Genomic DNA, 18696 nt, shown 5'->3' on the forward strand with positions numbered 1-18696 from the left:
TAAGATTGAGTAGAAAAGCAAATTGTGTAGAAGATATGGAAAGTCTGCAGAGAGATATAGATAGGGTAAGTGAGTGGGCAATGTTGGTAAATGCAAGGGAAGAAAAAATGGAAGAGTGGATTTATATTTAAATGGTAAAAAAAATTGCAGCTGTGCAGAAGGACTTGGGAGTGCTTGTGCATGAATTACAAAAGGTTGGTTTGCAGGTGCAGCGGGCTATCAAGATGGGATGTTGACCTTCATTACTAGAGGGATTGAATGTAAGAGCAGGGAGGTTATGCTGCCACTGTACAGGATAAATGGGCGGCTGCATCTGGAGTACTATGTGCTGTTTTGGTCTCCTTACTTGAGGAAGGATATACCGGCTTTGGAGGCAGTGCAGAGGAGGTTCACCAGGTTGATTCCAGAGATGAGGGGGTTAGACTATGAAGAGAGATTGAATCACCCGCGACTGTACTCACTGGAATTCAGAAGAATGAGAGGAGTTCTTATAGAAACATATACAATTATGGAAGGGATAGATAAGATAGAGGCAGGAAAGTTTTTTCCACTCATAGGTGAGACTGGAACTAGGGGATATAGTGTCAAGGTTTTGGGGAGCAGATTTAGGATAGAGATGAGGAGGAACTGCTTTTCCCAGAGAGTGGTGAATCTGTGGGATTCTCTGCCCAATGAAGCAATGGAAGCGAGCTCAGTAAGTATATTTAAAACAAGGTTGGATAGATTTTTGCATAGAAGAGGAGTTAAGGGTTATGGGGAAAAGGCAGATAGGTGCAGATGAGTCCACGGTCAGATCAGCCATGATATGGTGGACAGACTTGATGAGCCAGATGGTTGACTCCTGCTCCTGGTTCTTATCTTCTTATAGCTCCTTCGCCTTGAGCTGTAATAGCGTTGTGCTAACCGCTAGGCTACCGTGGCCCCAAAATGTTCCTAGATCATTACATCACCGTACAGACCCTTCAGCCCACAATGTTGTGCCAACCTTTTAATCCAATCTATAATTAATCTCTCCTGTATAGCTCTTTGTTTTCCTTATTGTAATTTATAGTATTTTTTATCTATTGCACTGCAAAACAACAAATCTCACCCCGTATGTCAGTGATAATAAAGCTGCCTCTGACATGACCAGGGTTCATCAACCCCATCGGGACCTGCAGAACTCAGGGAAGGAAGTCACAGCCGACTTCAATCGAATCAGAGATAGTTTCACCAGCAGTAGCCTGACTTCACGAGTCTAGATCCAGCTGGCTGAGTTAGCAGTGGTCGTTCCAAACACACCCAGAAATGCTTCTTTGTTCTCCCTCACTCCCACCCCCTTCCTTTCCAGTCCTGAAGGATCTCGACATTGATGTTGCCTGACCTGCTGAGTTCCTCCGGCATGTTGTGTACGTTACTCAGAAACACTGGCTCCTTCCAGGGTATCCGCTCACCTCTCTTTCCCCATCCAAGTGACAGCTCTGACTTAACCGTGACATTTCCTCTTTTGTTTTGAGTATGTTGTCTCCCGTCCAATGCAAAAAAAAAATAGGGGAAATACAACTTATCCTCAGTACAGTAGTGTCGAAACTGTCCAATAACACAGGACTCCTCGGACATTCCTTTAAAACATGTGATAGGTGTCTCAAATGCACGCTTGTTTAACAACTGCCAGAGTATTTGCAGAAAACTTAATCCGAAGAAATAGAACTACGTGAGTATATTTATTACTCTAAATATATTTGATATGAACTTGTCTTGGTGCAAAGGTTGTTCTAACAGAAACAGTATTCAGGGTTGAAAGTAAGTTTGCGGGTAGTGTCAAAGCAACGCCGTCGCCGCTGAGATCCGCTCACGTCCTGAGCTGCGAGCTCTTCCCTCTCTCTCTCGTAATCTCGCGTTAGCGGCGCTACATTTGTCCTCTCCTGCTACTGACAGGCGAGTGCACGCGAACCCATTTCCAGGTTTTCCATTTCAACATGGCCACTACCGCAACGTGTACCAGGTTCAGCGAGGAGTACCAGTTATGCGAAGAGCTTGGAAAGTATGCCTTCCTCGCCCTTCCTTCAAATAATCGCCCCGGTTCTTTTGTATTTCAGTCGCTCCACACCCTTTCCCCTGTCTTTCTGCACTACAATCCTGTTTCTCTCTCTCTCTCTCTTTCTCTCTCCTAGGGGGGCATTTTCCGTTGTTCGCAGATGTGTGAAATTATCCACGGGGCAAGAATATGCCGCGAAGATCATTAACACCAAGAAGCTGTCCGCCAGAGGTGAGTGACCCCGGTGTGTTGAGGGCGTGGGGAAGGGTAGGATAAGGAGGGGGCAAGAAGGTGCAGCGGTTGGAGGTTTCTATGGACTGCAGAATGGGGGCATGTGACAATGAGTGGGGGTAAATGTTGCAGAGGAGTTGGGGGGAACACTCTCTGTAAAAACAACCTTATAATAATAAAGGGTGATGGCAGACGGGCGCCTGACACGAGAGATACCTCAAATGTATCTGTCCAGCCTTTGAAGCGATGCTTCTGCCTTATGTTTTAATTGAAGTGTGAATATCATTTTAATGTTCAGCGCTGTGTGCGGTGGTTTGCATTTTATTGGGTTATAGGTTTCGTCTGCCCGGTGTTAAATTATGTCTGGGCGAGTTATTGATGCGGTGTCCACAGTTATAGCGGCAATTGTAAAACTTTGTATAGGAAAGATGTAATAGACAGCCCTTCGGTGTGCGTGCGTGTGTGTGTATAGAAAATATGGGTCGAGTAGCCGGATTTATTTCGTTAGAACTGGAGGAGTGGAATTGGGATTAGTTTAGGGATAACAAGGTTCCCCGCACCAGTTTGTATGTGCGTTGGGAGGAGAGATCCTGCTGTTGGGGTGAGGGTAGGTGCTTGCGAGCACCGAGATGCACCTAATTGTGGCGTTAAACACATTGGGGGTTTGTTTTGCGCTGTGGTTTTCGGAATAAACTCAAACCTCTGGTCAAACAAAAGAAAATCCAGCTCCTGAGCTAACAAAACCGTCTTTAAATAATTTACAGAGCCCGCAGGAATCAATGGTGACCGGAACTAGGTACATATTTACTGTCAGATGGATTAGTTATGCCAGAATCGTATTGCAGTTTCAACTTTATACACTGTGGTTTCAGACCAGTAAATACTTGCTTTGCAACTTGTGTGTATGGTGCATGCCACTTTTTAAATGGTACAGTTGTACTTGGGATTGCTGTTGGCACAAACTGAGTCCTGTACACTGAGCTGGTAACGTCTTCCAAAAGAAATCCGCGCATTGCAAGTTTAACCACTGCCCAGGCCAGAGGGGTAGACAACAGACACAATTTTGTGTTGGTGTCAAATAGTAGACGAAACGTTTTAAAGCAGCGTTTTCCACAATTGTCTCTGTCTTGGCAAGAAAAAAAACAAAAGTTCGATGCGTCGCGGAAATCAGCCACTTGACAAGTGGTTATTGTCCGGAGTAGCAGTGATCAACTATTAAAGTGACCTCGATACACCTTCAGAGCAATGTTTTGGTTTTTAAGATGCGTGGGACTGTGAAGTAAAGGTCAGAGACATTGCTCTCTTTAATGTGTGTAGCCTCACTGATTTGGGGTATGAGGTTGCGTAGGGGGGAAGAGGGGAGATCAATTCTCTGGCTGTTTGGGAGGGAGGGGGTCACTTCAGCCGCAATGCAGGTGTCGGTTGTACATCAGGGAGGGGTCAGTGAATTATTGGTGTGACTGTCAAAAAAAAATAAGAGAACATATTTGCGAAAAGGAGCCCCGAGTTGCAGCGTTGCATTTTGCAGTGTAATAAATTAACAAAAGATATGCCGCGTGTCTCTTTCTTATCCTCCAATCTTTCGGCCTCAGGTGATGAATCACACTGTCCACATCTAAATCACGCACTTGCTGCGACACAGCCGGCTATTTTTAGTCCTGTCTTCCCGGCTATTTTGTTCAGCCGGGCCACAAGCTGTAAATGTCATTCGCAGGCTTCGCTCTATCTTGTGCGCGCCACGTTTGCAGTGAGGTGTCATTGTCTTTCATTCTCTTTAAGGAAAGAACTGCTTAGATTTCAAATATTTTTAATGAAATGTTGCCTTTTTCTGAAATGGGCTCTTTGTATTAAAGTGGCGTGGTTGGTCACCTCCTCTGTTCCCTCCAGCTGCTCTCACTGCTCTTCAGAAAAGGCTGGTTTAATGTCAAATGCTAGATGGCATGAGTTGGGAGATGCAGGCAGGGACTGACTTCCTGGCGTTTTCTGGGTGAGCAAGTGTTTTTATTCACCCTCGAGGTAATATTAAAATACAACGGTAGGGGGCACTCTTCTCGTCCATCACAGTTTTATAAGGGTAGCGCGCTGCGTTGCCTTCTGACACTTTTGTGTAATAGTGTTTGTTTAAAGAGTATTTTAAAAAAAATATATTGCAAACGCATCTGTGTGTTTCAGCATCTGGAAGTAATCCCCGCAGCTTTTTTTTCCAAGTAGCTAAAGCCATTTCAGGATTAGCGTAGATCCACTTTACAAGTCCGGTGTGCATTGTTAACCTTTTAAAATTCCCCACTTGAATTTTTTTACACCATCTGCAGTGCTGTGTTTTGGCAGAATACTTGTTAGGCAAGGTCAGGCAAAGTGGTCTGCACCGGGTTTTTTGTTTCTTCGGCTGAGAGGCAGCTCAGTGCGGCGAACCTGGATCTCTGCACATGGTGCAATGCACAAGCTACCAGCCACCAGCTACCAGCCACTGCTGCATATCCACCTCTCTGGTTCTTCCCTTGCCTTCTGTCCAGTTGTGGCAGCTGCCTGTCATGACTGGTGTAAGGTGGGCAGACCCATTCAAGTTTATTGTTACCAGAATTCATATCCATGGTAGAAATACCAAGACAATTAGCTTTTTAGAGATACAGCATGGTATCTGGCCCAACAAGCCTGTGCTGCTGGATTACACCAGTGCCAGAATCAGAAACAGGTTTATGATTACTGACCTGAGGAGCCCAAGGTTCCCGACCACTAGATTCATGAACAGTTGTTACCCTTAAACATCAGGCTTCTGAATGAGCGTGAAAAACTTCACTCAGTTCAACACCAAACTGATTCCACAATCTATGGACTCTATAACTCATTTCTCAATATTATTTAGTATTTATTGTTATTGTTTTGATTTTATTTTTGCCTTTGCATGATTTGTTGTCTTGCACCTTGGTTGTTTGTCCGGAGTCCTGAAGAAGCATCTCGGCCTGAAACATTGATTGTTTGTTCCTTTCCGTAGACTCTGCCTGACCTGCCGAGTTCCTCCAGCCATCTGTGTATGCTACTCTGGTTGTTTGTCCATCTTTGTGCACAGTTTATCATTGGTTCCATTGTGTTTCTTTGTAACTACTGTGAATGGCTGAAAGAAAGTGAATCCCGGGGTAGTTCATGGTGACATATATATACTTTGATAATAAATTTAGTTTGAAAAATGACTGTGGACACCTCACTGCTGCAGCTTTCCTTCGCCTTTGTGATGTGCCAGCTCCACCATAGAGGTTTTGTTTGGATCTCTGTTTGTGTGGAACCTCCCCCCCCCCCCACCCCCGTTGTCCTGACCGCCATGGGTGACCCTAGTAGGCACTAAGCCCCAGATGGCTAAACTCCAGATGGCATTGCTTTCGGGATCTCTGGACCACACAGGCCTCCCCACCATGACAAAATGACGATCCTCAAAGAAGGCCATCACGTGACCCCGTTTATGTCTGTAATTAGAATTCTTTGTGGAGGGAATGCAGTTTCTAAGACATTAACTGGATACCTTATCTGCTCTGTAGGGTGAATGCAAAAGATCCCATGGTGGGAGAGCGGGGGGGGGGGGGGGGCAGTTCCCCTGAGGTTTTATTGGACTAATAGTTAACTCTCAGTCTGCAGCACTAAAGAGGAAAGCCTCCTGTCTGTCTGTCTCTGTTCTTTGAGGATTTTCAGTATAGAAATTGTCTGTCACATCTCCTACAATATTGACTGCTCATCAAAAGTACTTAATTGTTTTTGGCAGAGCCCTTGACCAGGGATCATCACTGTATGAGTCTTTCAATCTTGCTTATTGTGCAGGCTCCCTGACAGAAAAACTCTTCATACGAGGGGTGGAAGCTTTCCTTTGGGGCTTAAGTTTATATTTTTCCATTTGGGAATCAGATATTTTACAGTTTGAGAGTGTGGACTGAAGATCGCCCAGTGTCTTTTTAATTAAAGCATCCTAGCTGAATGCACCATGGCTTGGCAATGGCAACTGCACTGCCCCTGACCACAAACAGCAGGGAGTTGTGGACACAGCTCAGCACATCATTGAAAGCAACCTTCCCTCCACGGACACTGTCTGCACTGCTCGGCGCCTCAGGAAAGCTGCCGGTATAGCCAAGGACCCCACCCTCCCTGGGCATTCTCCCTTCTCCCCTCTCCCATCACACAGAAGATACAAAAGCCTGGAAGCGCCTACCTCCAGGGTCAACGACAGCTTCTACCCTACTATTGAACATTCCCCCTAGCACGATATGATGAACTCCTGACTTCACAATCTACCTTTCACTTTATTGTCTGTCTGAACTGCACGTTCTCTGCAACTGTAACACTTTATTCCGCATTCTGTTGTTGTTTTCCCTTGTACTACCTCAATGCACTGTACTGCATTGTTGACAATAGTGCCTTTAAGCCAAGTCGTAGGTCTCTTGTGGCAAAGACGGAGAAGATCCATGGTCTTCCCTGCTCTCTTTGTTCTGTAGATAAATATTAAGTCTATTCATTTTGTCACATTTATTAAAGTTTGATTATTGACGTTTGTGCATGTGACTGTTCTGCTAATTGTTGATTGCTCATGGCTGTTTGCACAATTGTCTTGTAAATTGTTGGTTGCTGTAGTGTTGTCTGTTATGGTATTGTATGCTTGGCACTGAACCACAGTCAATTCTGGTAATAAAGTGATTCTGGTGGGTGCAGCATAATGAAATTAGCAGTGGTTGTGTTCAGGAGCAAATTGTTCAGTTTAGGGCTAGTGGAAATCTTTGTAACCATAAATAAGATAGCATCATTAAACATATTGTTCCTGTGGCTGTAAGCTCATAAACCAAATTACTTGCTTTTCTTTAAGGGCTGGTACTTGTTACTGTTCTGTGAAAGCTTGACTTCATGGCGTCTTTTGCCGAGCGTAGTCATGGCTCTAACCCGAGCTTTGTTTCCAAGACCCAGAGCATTAAATGCTGCAGTTTTCACGTTATCTGCTGGAATTCGATGCAGTCCATTAAAATCTCTGCACAGAATTCTACATGTGGCTCTTGGCACTCTTCCCAGTTTGTTTCACCTGCAAACCATGAGCTAGTCAACCCTACTCAGCCAGCTTCAATATTTCATAATACTTGGAAAAACCGAATTTGAGCTCAGCACAAAAACAAGCCCTTTGGCCCACTGAGCCACTTTGTCTAATCCTATCTTAATCTCATTTTTTTCTCTGTTCTGTCCAATGTCCCTGTGATTTTTCCTCTTCCCGTATGCTAAAGGCAATTTGCAATGTATAAATTGGGCCAACTAACCCAATGGTCTGTATACTTCAGAGATTTATTGATTTATTTAAAGATACAGTGTGGAACAGACCCATCTGGCCCAATGAGCCTCACAACCCAGCAATCCACCTATTGCTAGCCTGATCATGGGCTAGTGATACATCTCAAAAATAAAGGAGACATTGGCTCACTAATCCACCTGACAAAGAGGACATTGGGATGTCATTTGGACTGGAAAATGTAGTGAAAAGAAGCAAACTTATCAAGACTGAAGAAGTTGATTTGCCTGAAGGCCACATACCAGACGTACAGGACATGGAAGCCACGACGAAGACACAAGGAAAGCTGCAACATCCAAGTAGCTCTGAAGAGTGAGACAGGCCCACTGAATGGGAAGAACAAGATCAGAGCCATTGACCATTCACCTTACCACCTCCCAGTCATCAGATACCCAGCCACAGTAGTGTGCTGGCCAAGGAATGAACTGGAGGCCGTTGATATCAAGACCTGGAAACTACTAACAGCACATGGAGGATTCCCTCCAAAGTCCTGTACACCCACTGGAATAAAGGAGGACGGGGACTTGTAAGTGTCACAGTCCTGGAAGACGTGCGAAACATCCATGAATGTGTTAGGAAGATGGCCCCTAAGGATGACCTGCTTGGAGAGTACCTCAGACAGCAGGCAGGGGATATGGAAATGGAAGTGGGTGAAGCAGAGGACCAGAGGCCATGACAGGACAAGCCACTGCACGGGGTGAACCATCGCCAGATATCAGAAGGAGCTGACATAAGAAAGTCCTACCAACAGCTGGAACAAGAACAGATGCTGAGCACAAGAGCAATAAAAGCAGCGGTCTCTCACTACCAGACAAGGCCTAGAATGCAGATTGTGCAAGGAATCCACTGAAACCATCCAGCACATAGTAGATGCAGCACACTGCAAGATGCAGGCAGGGACAGCATACATTGAACGGCACAACCAAGTTGCAGGAATTGTATACAGAACATCTGCACTGATTATGGATTGGACACTCCTAAGTTCAAATAGGAAGCACCTGAAAAGGTAGTGGAGAATGACGGAGCTAAGATCCTCTGAGGAGGGGAAATGAGGTAGTGTTCATGGAACTGAAGCTCTTTACAGATGGCACCAAATTAAACTCTGAACTCCAGAACGCTCCAAGCAGTTAATTGGAAACTATTCCAACTATGCTTCATGCGTTGTGAGAGGAAACTGGAGCACCCAGAGGGAAACGCAGTCCGCCACAGGAAACACGTGCAAATTCCACACCTGATGTCAGGATTGAACCTGTGACTTTGGTACTATGAGGCAGTGACTCTGTGAGCTGGGCCACTTTAGAGAGGCAAGGTTTCATAATTAGCAAAGTCTGATTTTGATATCTCTGAAGGACTCCACAGCGATGCTTTTACCTCAGCCATATGATCTTTGTCAATGCAGATATGGAATTCTAGTAGTAAAATCCAAAGTTCATACAAAACACTGAGGTTCATTTCCTTGCAGGCATTTACAAGAGAATAAAGAAATGCTATGTAAATTATAAATAGCAAAGACTGACAAGCAACCAATGTACAAAAGAAGATACACCATGTAAATAACAAAAATAAGGTAAATAGATAATAGCGAGAGCATGAATTGTAGAGTCTTTGGAAGTGTGTCCGTAGTTGTGGAACAGTCAGTGTTGAGGTGAGTGAAGTTATCCTCCTTGGTTCAGAAGCCTGATAGTTGTAGGATAATAACAGTTCCTGAACCTGGTGGCTTTTGTACCTCCCACCTGATGGCAGCAGTGAAAAGAGAACATGATGTGGATGGTGGGGGTCGTTGATGATTGATGCTGCTTTAGGCCAGAGGATGTAGGAGGAGAATTAGGCCATTTGGCCCATCAAGTGTGCTCCACCATCCCATCACGGCTGATTTATACTCCTCCCCTCCCTCCCCATTCTCCTGCCTTCTCCTTGTAACCTTTGACTAATCAAGAACCTATCAGCCTCTGCATTAAATATTCCCAATGACTTGGTTTCTCCAGCCATTTGAGATAATGAATTTCACAGATTCACCATCGTCTGTTGAAAGAAATTCCTTCTCATCTCTGTTTTAAATGGATGTCCTTGTATTCTGAGGCTGTGCCGTCTGCTCCTAGATTCCCCCACTATAGGAAACATCCTTTCCATGTTTACTGCTTTCAATATTCAAGGAGATCCCCCTTCATTCCAATGAAACCTAATATTATGAATGGCTGTGATGTTTCACTCCCAGATGAGTTCAATGCCTTTTATGCACACTTTGAAAGGGAGCACAAAACTATACCTGTGCGAATCCCTGCAGCATCCGGTGACCCTGTGATCTCTAGCACAGAGGTTAATGTCAGAACATCTTTCAAGAGGGTGAACCCTCGCTAGGTGGCAGGACCCGATGGCATATCTGGTAGGGCTCTGAAAACTTGTGCCAACCAATTGGTGGGAGTGTTCAGGACATTTTCAATCTCTCACTGCTGCAGTCAGAGATCCTCACCTACTTCAAAAGGGTGACAATCACACCAGTGGCCATGAAGAGCAGGGTGAGCTGCCTCAAGAACTATCACCCAGTGGCACTCACATCTACTGTGATGAAGTGCTTTGAGAGGTTGGTGATGGCTGGAATCAGCTCCTGCCTAAGCAGGTAACTGGATCCACTGTAATTTGCTTATCACCACAATAGGTCTACAGTAGATACAAATCTCACTGGTTCTTCGTTCAGCCTGGATCATCTAGACAACAGTAATGCTTGTGTCAGTCTGCAGTTTATTGACTACAGCTCAGCGTTCAACACACTCATACCCTCAGTTCCAATCAACAAGCTCTAAAACCTGGGCATCTGTACCTCCCTCTGCAACTGGATCCTTGACTTCCTCACTGGGAGACCACAGTCATATAGAGTTATACAGAAGTACAGTACAGAAACAGGCCCTTCAGCCCATCTAGTTCATACCAACCCATTTAAACTTCCTACTCCCATTGAGCTGCACAAAGACACTAGCCCTTCATACGCCTACCATCCATGTTCTCTTAAATGTTGAAATCAAGCTCACATGCACCACTTGTGATTGCAGCTCATTCCATTTGTGTGGATTGGAGGTAACATCTCCTCGCTGACAATCACCGATGCCGCACCTCAAGGATGCGTACTTAGCCCACTGCTCTACTCTCTCTACACCCATGATTGTGTGGCCAGGCACAACACAAGTGCCATCTATAAATTTGCCAAGGACACAACCATTGTTAGTAGAATTTCAGATAGTAGCAAGGTGTTGTACAGGTGTACCTTCCACACTATCCACAACTCCACCAATCTTTGTCATCTGAAAACTTAGTAACGTACCCTTCCAGTTCCTCATCCAAGCCATTTATAAAAATGACAAGAGGGGGAGAACAGATCCCTGCGGAACACCATTGGTCGCTGACCTCCAGGCAGAATATACTCTGTCTGTTACCACCCTTTGTCATCTGTGGGCAATTCTGAATTTATACACTCAACATCAGAGGGATAGGTGAGTGGTAAAGGGGCGAATGAAGTGAGAAACTGTGAGTGATACCTGTATTTATTCGGCAATTTATTCTGCATCCTGTCATTGTTTAACAGGATGCTACCTCAATGCACTGACTGGTGTAGCAAATTGATCTCTATGCACAGTATGCAAGACAAGCTTTTCACTGTACTGCAGTAGAAGTGACAATAATAGGCATTCTAATTAATTTACGAAGGCCCAGAATGCAGTTAGTGAAATCTTCCCTCTTTCAGTTAAAAAGCTTTTAGATTTCTCTTCACTGATACTAACTAAAAATTCTCAAGAAATCCATTTTTTAGTAAGTCTATTTTGTGCCTGGTAATTTTATCTTTCTTGAGATCATTGTGCTTGAACAAGCGATTCATTCTAATTAGCATTCTCAGGCTGTCTGAGTGAGTTAGTAGAGGCCGCTAACTCTGTCTTGCATACATTCTTTTCCATTTGTCCACAGCAGACTGTTTCCTGTCTTTTGAGTACAGTATCTGACTTTGTTTGGCTTGTTAGATACATATGATTCATTAAAGGGCCACACCTTGTTGAATGAGCCAACCTGTTTCTCTTGCTGTAGTCAGAACTGGTTGGGTACTTGAGGGAGCAGGTAATGTTATTGTCACAAGATGCTGAGACCTATTTCAGACATTGAATCAAGATCAGGTTTAATATCACTGATACATGTCATGACAATTTTTGTTTTGCAGCAGCAGTATAGTGTAATACAGAAAAAAAACTGAATTACAATAAGAAAAGCATAAAAAAATTAAATAAGTAGTGCAAAGAGAGAGCAAAGATGGTAAGATAATGTTCACAGGTTGGTTCATTGTCTGTTCAGAAAACTGATAGCAGCGTTTTTAAAATGTTGACTGTGTCTGTTCAGACTCCTGTAGCTCCTCCTAGATGATAGCAGTGAGAAGAGGGTTTGTCCTGGGTGATGCTGTCTTTTTGAGGCATCGCCTTTTGAAGGTGTCCTCGATGCTGGGGAGGCTCGTGCCCATGATGGAGCTGGTGGAGCTTGCAACTTTCTGCCGCTTTTTACGATCTGGTGCAGTGACCTCTCCCTACCAGGCAGTGATATGGCCAGTTGGAATGTTCTCCATGGTGTTTCTGTAGAAATTTGCTTGAGTCTTTGATGAGATAAATCTCCTCAAGCTCCTAAATAGGTATAGCCATTTAAATACCTTCTTCGTAATTGCATCAATATGTTTGGCCCCAGATAGCTCTTCAGAGATGTTGACAACCAGAAACTCACCCTTTCCACTGTGATCTGACTATGAGGCCTGGTGAATGTTCCCTACCTGAAGTCCACAATCAATTTTTTGGTCTTGCTGAGGTTGAGTACAAGCTTGTTGTTGTGATGCCATTCAAGCTGCTGATCTACCTTGCTCCAGGTCATCTCCTCATCAGCATCTGAGGTTCTGCCAACAACAGTTCTGTTTTCAGAGAATTTATTGACGATGTTTAGGCAATGCTGAGCCATACAGTCGTGGATGTGGAAAGAGTAGAGGAGTGGGCTAAACGTGCATCCTTGAAGTTCACCTACGTTGATTGTCAGTGAGGAGGAGAGGTTACTTTTGATCTGCCGGTACTGCCGTCTTCTGGTGAGGAAGTCAAGGATCCACGATAAACCTTCAATTTACAGCTCGCTCCCAAATAGAACTCTCTTCCTTTAATCAAGCATTGGCTGAACATTCATTTGAGAAAACGATTGTAAGGATAGGGATAAGCTGTGAGAAGAAACATTTCCTTAGGTTCAAGTCAAGCTCAAGATTCAAGTTTGTTTATCACGTGTACATGGAAACGCAAGGTGGAATGTGCCATTTGTGTTCACAACCAATGCACACTCGGGTGCCAGTGTCGCTACCCATTCCAGTGCCAACACAGCATTCTCACAACGCTCAGCAGAACAACACAAAACACAACAACTAGCAAACTAAGCCCCATTCCTCCCTCCTTCCCAAGCAGATGCACAGTCATTTAACCCCAGGGCAGGCCACTAGCATCCGGCCTGTGGTGGACATGGGTTTGGGCCTGCAGACGCAGGGCTTTGAACTCCTCAGTGGACTCGGCTCTGGCCAAAGGGCCTCAATGTTCGAACTTCAAATTTGTCCTCAGGTGTGCATCTGATCAATATCCCTTTGTAACCTGTGACAACCTTCCACACTATCCACAACTCCACCAATCTTTGAGTCATCTGAAAACTTACTAACATACCCTTCCAATTCCTCATCGAAGTCATTTATAAAATTGACAAGGGGGGGAGAGCAGATCCCTGCGGAACACCATTGGTCACTGACCATCAGGCAGAATATACTCTATACCAGGGGTCGGCAACCCGCGGCTCCGGAGCCGCATGCGACTCTTTCATCTCTGTGCTGCGGCTCCCCGTGGTTTGTTAGTTTTTGAAATGTATTTCGAAATTTGAAGATTATGGTGATCTTGTACAATCTAAAAACGTTGAGGAGACCCCATTTCCTGGCATATCTGAACCGGCTCACAATTAGCCACTGTTCCGGCTAAGGGAGATAGCCTACGGGGGTTTGTGAGTACGTGTCTTTTGGAGCATCCGAGCCCATGGGGACAGGTTGAGGGAGGCTTTAAAGCAAGGCTGTTTAGTTCGAATAAAGTTACCTTTGACTGCAGTGTCTTTATTTCAGCGCTGCGTGTAGCACACCGCTACAACGTGTTTTTTATCGCTATTAATATACATCACCACTGCCAATGCCTGACACCCGCCAGTGTGCGCTTTCTTTTAAATCTTCGATCCAAGGTAGGCTAACTATGGAGTAACCTTCAACCCAACGTCTTTTTTTCGGAGTTCAAAATGTTTTTGTTGCATGCAGAAATGTAATTTCATTTTCTCTGCAGGAGTTCATCAATTTCATAAATGCAACACATTATAGTTTGTTTATACATAGTATAAAGGCAAAAAAAACACGTTGTATGCAGTGTTATTTCATTTTAAATGTCAAACGTGTTTTGTGGCTCCCAGTGTTTTCTGTGGGAAATGGGTCCATATTGGCTCTTTCAGTGGTAAACGTTGCCGACCCCTGCTCTGTACCCTTTGTCATCTGTGGGCAATTCTGAATCTATGTAGTGGATCCCATGTCTCCTGACCTTCAGAATGAACCTGCCTTGTCAAATGTCTTACTAAAATCCATATCCACGCATCCTCTGCTCTACCTTCATCAATATATTTTGTCACTTCCTCAAAGATTTCAGTCTGGCTCATGAAGCACAACCTGCCCTTCAAAGCCATGACTACCCCTAATCAGACTGTGCTTCCCCAAATGCTTGAAAATACCTGTCTGTAAGAATCATCTCCAATAATTTGCCCACCACTGATGTAATACTCCGTGGTCTATAATTCTCAGGATTATCCAGACTACGTTGAATAAAGGAATAACATTTGGTACCATTCAATCCCTTTATCTGTAACTGTAACTCTTCTATTCCGGTTATGTTATTGTTTTCCCTTGTGCTACCGCAGTGTATTGATGCGATGAAATGACGTGTGTGGCTGGCAAGCAAAACCAAGTTTTCCCACTGCAGCTCAGACACATGTGATAATTGAGGGCCCTCCGTTGTTTGACCGTGGACATTGTATCTGAGCTGTTTATGTTTGATACACAAGCCAGGGCAGTACAAACTGTTGCCCATGTGGCAAGCTTCCCCTCTCCCTGTTGAATCCAAAGGAACAGTAGAGACTGATACAATTTGGTACCGACAGCATCGCAGGAGTTACCGGTCAGTGTTGAACTCAACATAGAGACAACTTAGAGACTTTATCTCTGGGTTTTTAATTTGGTTTACCCCTGAAGCCTCCCTCATGAGTGGGTATTGCTGCAAGGCAGTGGAGGTTCGAGATCAGAGATTTCCTTCTCCTAGATGAGCCCCAACTGCCTGAAGCAGCTGGTTTTAAGACACCAGTAACCTGCTTTTGCCCCTTCGCTTGTCATTAGAAACAGTTCTACATTGCTTAGTAGCTGAACCACACATGAAGGCTTTGAGCTGGACTTGGTTGTCAGAGGCATGCCATTGGGAGCTTTTAATAGGTAATAGGAGCTTCTTCCCACTAACTCCCCCTCCCCCCAGCTATAACAGCCTGAAGGAAGGAACATGTGACAATAATAAACCAATTTACAAACATTGACGTTAGAACATGCAGGTAATCTATGTTTCTTCCATGTTGATAGATTAACTATTAACCAGAAAACTGAAGAGCACACTTTGTTCAAGTTTTGCTTTGGGCTCTTTCATGTTTACACAAGAGGCTTATGTCACAGCTAAAACTCATTACCGTCAGCAACGCCGCACATCCTCTGTATTGCGTTGGAATCAGCTTGGCTCTTCAGGCACAGATCTGTGGAGTGGGACTCGAACGCACAATCTGCAAGGCTACCTACTGAGCTACAGCTTCAAGGATCAGTTCTATTCACCGTATACATTTACACATATTGGCACGACATGCAACAAACGGCATTCAGCAACTGCACCAAATAGGAATTTATAAAAAAAAATAGAGTTAGAAGTACAGATATGGAATAAAATGTACCTAAATACCAGCATGTAAACACCATTATTGGAAGTGTTTTAAAATTTTTACGGTGCAGTGAGTAGGGTAATAGATAGAGGGGGTGGGGCTAACTAGAATGATTGATCAGATTCACTGTGTGGGTGAAGAAATTTTAAAGATGGGTGAAGTTTTTGTTTCAATAGTCTGACAGCACTGACAGGAGGTTTTTCCTGCCAGTTTCTTTGTCCCGGACACAGACAAGTCCTGCAGCGATGGTAAACTGCAGCCAATGACCTTTTCTGCTGACCTGACAGTTTGGCATAGTTTATGTATACTGTGAAAAGATGTTGCACCAAACTAACACTTTCCTTCCAGTCCTGGTGAAGGGTCTTAAACTCCTCCACAGATGCTGCCTGACCTGCTGAGTTTCTCCAGTATTTTGTGTGTGTTGCTGTAGATTTCCAGCATCTGCAGATTCTGTTATGTTTATCTGATACTGCTGTCTGCTCTTTAAGTGCTGTGTTGTGATTTGTGGTTGCAAAGATACGATAGAACTCCTTTTCTTACAATATGATTTTCAGTGTGTTTATTCAAGGCATATGTCACTGGCAAGGTCAGAATTAATGATCACTCTCCTTGTCTCTGAATAAGCAGAGTTAAGTCTTTGCTGAAGTGCTGGCAAATGGGTGGTTGACACAGGTATCCAACACACTGTTAGTCAAGAGTATGGGTTTAGATTCAGCAATGAAGATGGAAAGAACACACAATATTATAGTATAGGAACAGGCCCTTCAGCCCATAATGTTGTACCAAATTAATTAAACAAGCCCTTGATGAAGTGTCTCAGCTTGAAACATCAGCTTTTTATTCCTCTTCATAGATGCTGCCTGATCTGCTGATTTCCTCCAGCACTTTGTGTGTGTTGCTGTGGATTACTGGCATCTGCAGAATCTTGTATTTGAGATCTACTTGGAATTGATTTATTATTGTCATGTGGACCTTGGTGACCACAGTAACACCTAGAAAAGGAATGGGGAAGAGGGAAGAAGCCAGAAGCCAGACAAACTTTATTTGTCACATGAACACCAAAACATTGCAATACATATTGACATGGACCCCACACCACCTTATTCTGGTTTCTGCCCCCTTCCTTTCCAGTCCTGCTGAGTTCTTCCAGCATTTTATGTGTATATGTTGTTCTGGATTTCCAGCATCTGCAGAATCTCTTGTGTGTATGATAAGCTAGTCCCCTTTATCTATGCAGTCATATCCCTGCATTTGTTATTAATTCAGAAATCCAGCATAGCAACAGGCCCTTCTGGCCCAATGAGCCTGTTTACACCCATGTGACCAATTAACCTCCTAACTTGAACGTCTTTAGAATGTGGGAGGAAACCTACATACAAACTCCATACAGACAGCGATGGGAATCGAACCTGAGTCACTGGTGTGTAATAGCGTTTCTCGAATTGCTACACTGTCATGACACCCCATTTTCTGAACGTTCAGGAGCCTATCTACAAGCCTTTTAAACATCCCTGCTGCCGTATCTGCCACCTCTGGCAGCACATTCCAGCTCTGCATTTTTTAACCCCCCCCCCCCCCACACCCCCCCATCCTTTGAGCATACCCTCCTCTCACCTCAAATGCAGGTCCTGTAGTGTTCAGCATTTGGACCCAGCCTTTAAAGGTGATATAATGCCAAGTCAGCAATGTGTGTGACGGGGAGGGGAGCTTCCAAGTAGTCACGTTCCCTCACATCTCCTTTGGTTGTTCCTTGTACAGTAGGTGACACCAGTCTTGGGACTTGAGAAGAGTTAATGATGCAGTTTTTCTTTGATAGTACACACTGCATCCCTACTGTAATGATAGTGGAGTTACTGACAGTTTAAGATGTTTAAAATGCACTGTCGAAATAGAGTGTAAAATTGTTATTTTAATTGTAGTTTAACTTTTCCTATTCTGGCGTGTAAGGGATAATAAATTGGCCATGGTTGAATGGCAGAGCAGACTCAGTGGGCCGAATAGCCTAATTCAGCACTAGAGGTGATCAACTGACCATGTCTTCCTGTTATAAGACATGGTCTTATAATCACCTCCAGATGTGTAATTGTTCAAGTGAATTTTGCAGTAATCCTACATTCTGTACTTTTTCTCCAGTTGGTATCACCCCTCCTCTCGTATCTTCACTTAGTGGCCATCTTATCGGGTAACTCCTGTACCTGATAAAGTGGCCATTGAGTGTATGTGGTCTCCTGCTGCAGCAGACCATTCACTTCAGTGTTCGACGTGTTGAGCATTCAGAGATGTTCTTCTGTGCACCACTGTTGTAACACGTGATTATTTGAATTACTGTCACCTTCCTGTCAACTTGAAACATTCTGGACATTCTCCGCTGATCTCTCTCATTAACAAGGCGTTTTTGCCCACAGAACTGTTGCTCACTGTATGTTTTTTTGTGTTTTGCACCATTCTCTTTAAACTCTAGAGACTGTCATGAGTGAAAATCCCAGGAGATCAGCCCTTTCTAAGATACTCAAATCACCCAGTCTGGCACCTACAATCATTCCACGTTTAAAGTCATTTAGATCACATTTCCTCTCCGTTCTGATGTTTGGTCTGAACAACTGATCCTCTTTACCATGTCTGCATGCTTTTGTGCATTGAGTTGCTCCACATCATTGGCTGATGAGCAGGTGTACCGAATAAAGTGGCCACTGAGTGTATTTCATAGGAAGTCTAGTTATCTTTATAGCTTAAGATAGTCACTACTTTATCTTTGTCCTTTGATTAATACCTCATTCTTGAAACACAATAAATGGCCATATGCAGCAAGTCTTATGACGTATCCTTAATTTTCGAAGAACATTTGGATTGCAAAATCACCAAGTTCCAACAACCCTCTTAATTCCACATTTGGATAGGTGGGTGCAGTGTGGCATTTATTCACTGTAATCATTGGTTTAAGCTCCTTTTGGAATCACGCAATTTTTTGTAATACACTCTGCATTAGGTACACCTGTACTTCTGGTTAATACAGAGATCTAATCAGCCAGTTGTGTGGCAGCAACTCAAAGCATACAGCATGCAGACATGGTCAAGTGGTTCAGTTGTTACCTCACTACTT

General features: G+C 44.0%; 1 protein-coding gene across 2 annotated transcripts in view; it reads left to right on the top strand.

The window, feature by feature from the left end:
- Nucleotides 1-1280: 1280 nt before the first annotated feature.
- camk2g2 (calcium/calmodulin-dependent protein kinase (CaM kinase) II gamma 2) overlaps nucleotides 1281-18696 on the top strand; it is a 468766-nt gene continuing 451350 nt past the window's right edge. The window contains exons 1-2 of one of the 2 annotated variants that reach the window (XM_059946757.1): nucleotides 1281-1693; nucleotides 2154-2248. In XM_059946757.1, coding sequence (XP_059802740.1) covers nucleotides 1629-1693; nucleotides 2154-2248 — 160 coding nt within the window. In that variant the 5' untranslated portion in view covers nucleotides 1281-1628. Of the gene's footprint in view, nucleotides 1694-1886; nucleotides 2024-2153; nucleotides 2249-18696 lie in introns of those variants that run through there. The other variant, XM_059946756.1, reaches the window with a different exon arrangement.

The sequence above is a fragment of the Hypanus sabinus genome, chromosome 21 (genome assembly GCF_030144855.1).
Source record: "Hypanus sabinus isolate sHypSab1 chromosome 21, sHypSab1.hap1, whole genome shotgun sequence".
In the NCBI taxonomy this organism is placed as follows: domain Eukaryota; kingdom Metazoa; phylum Chordata; class Chondrichthyes; order Myliobatiformes; family Dasyatidae; genus Hypanus; species Hypanus sabinus.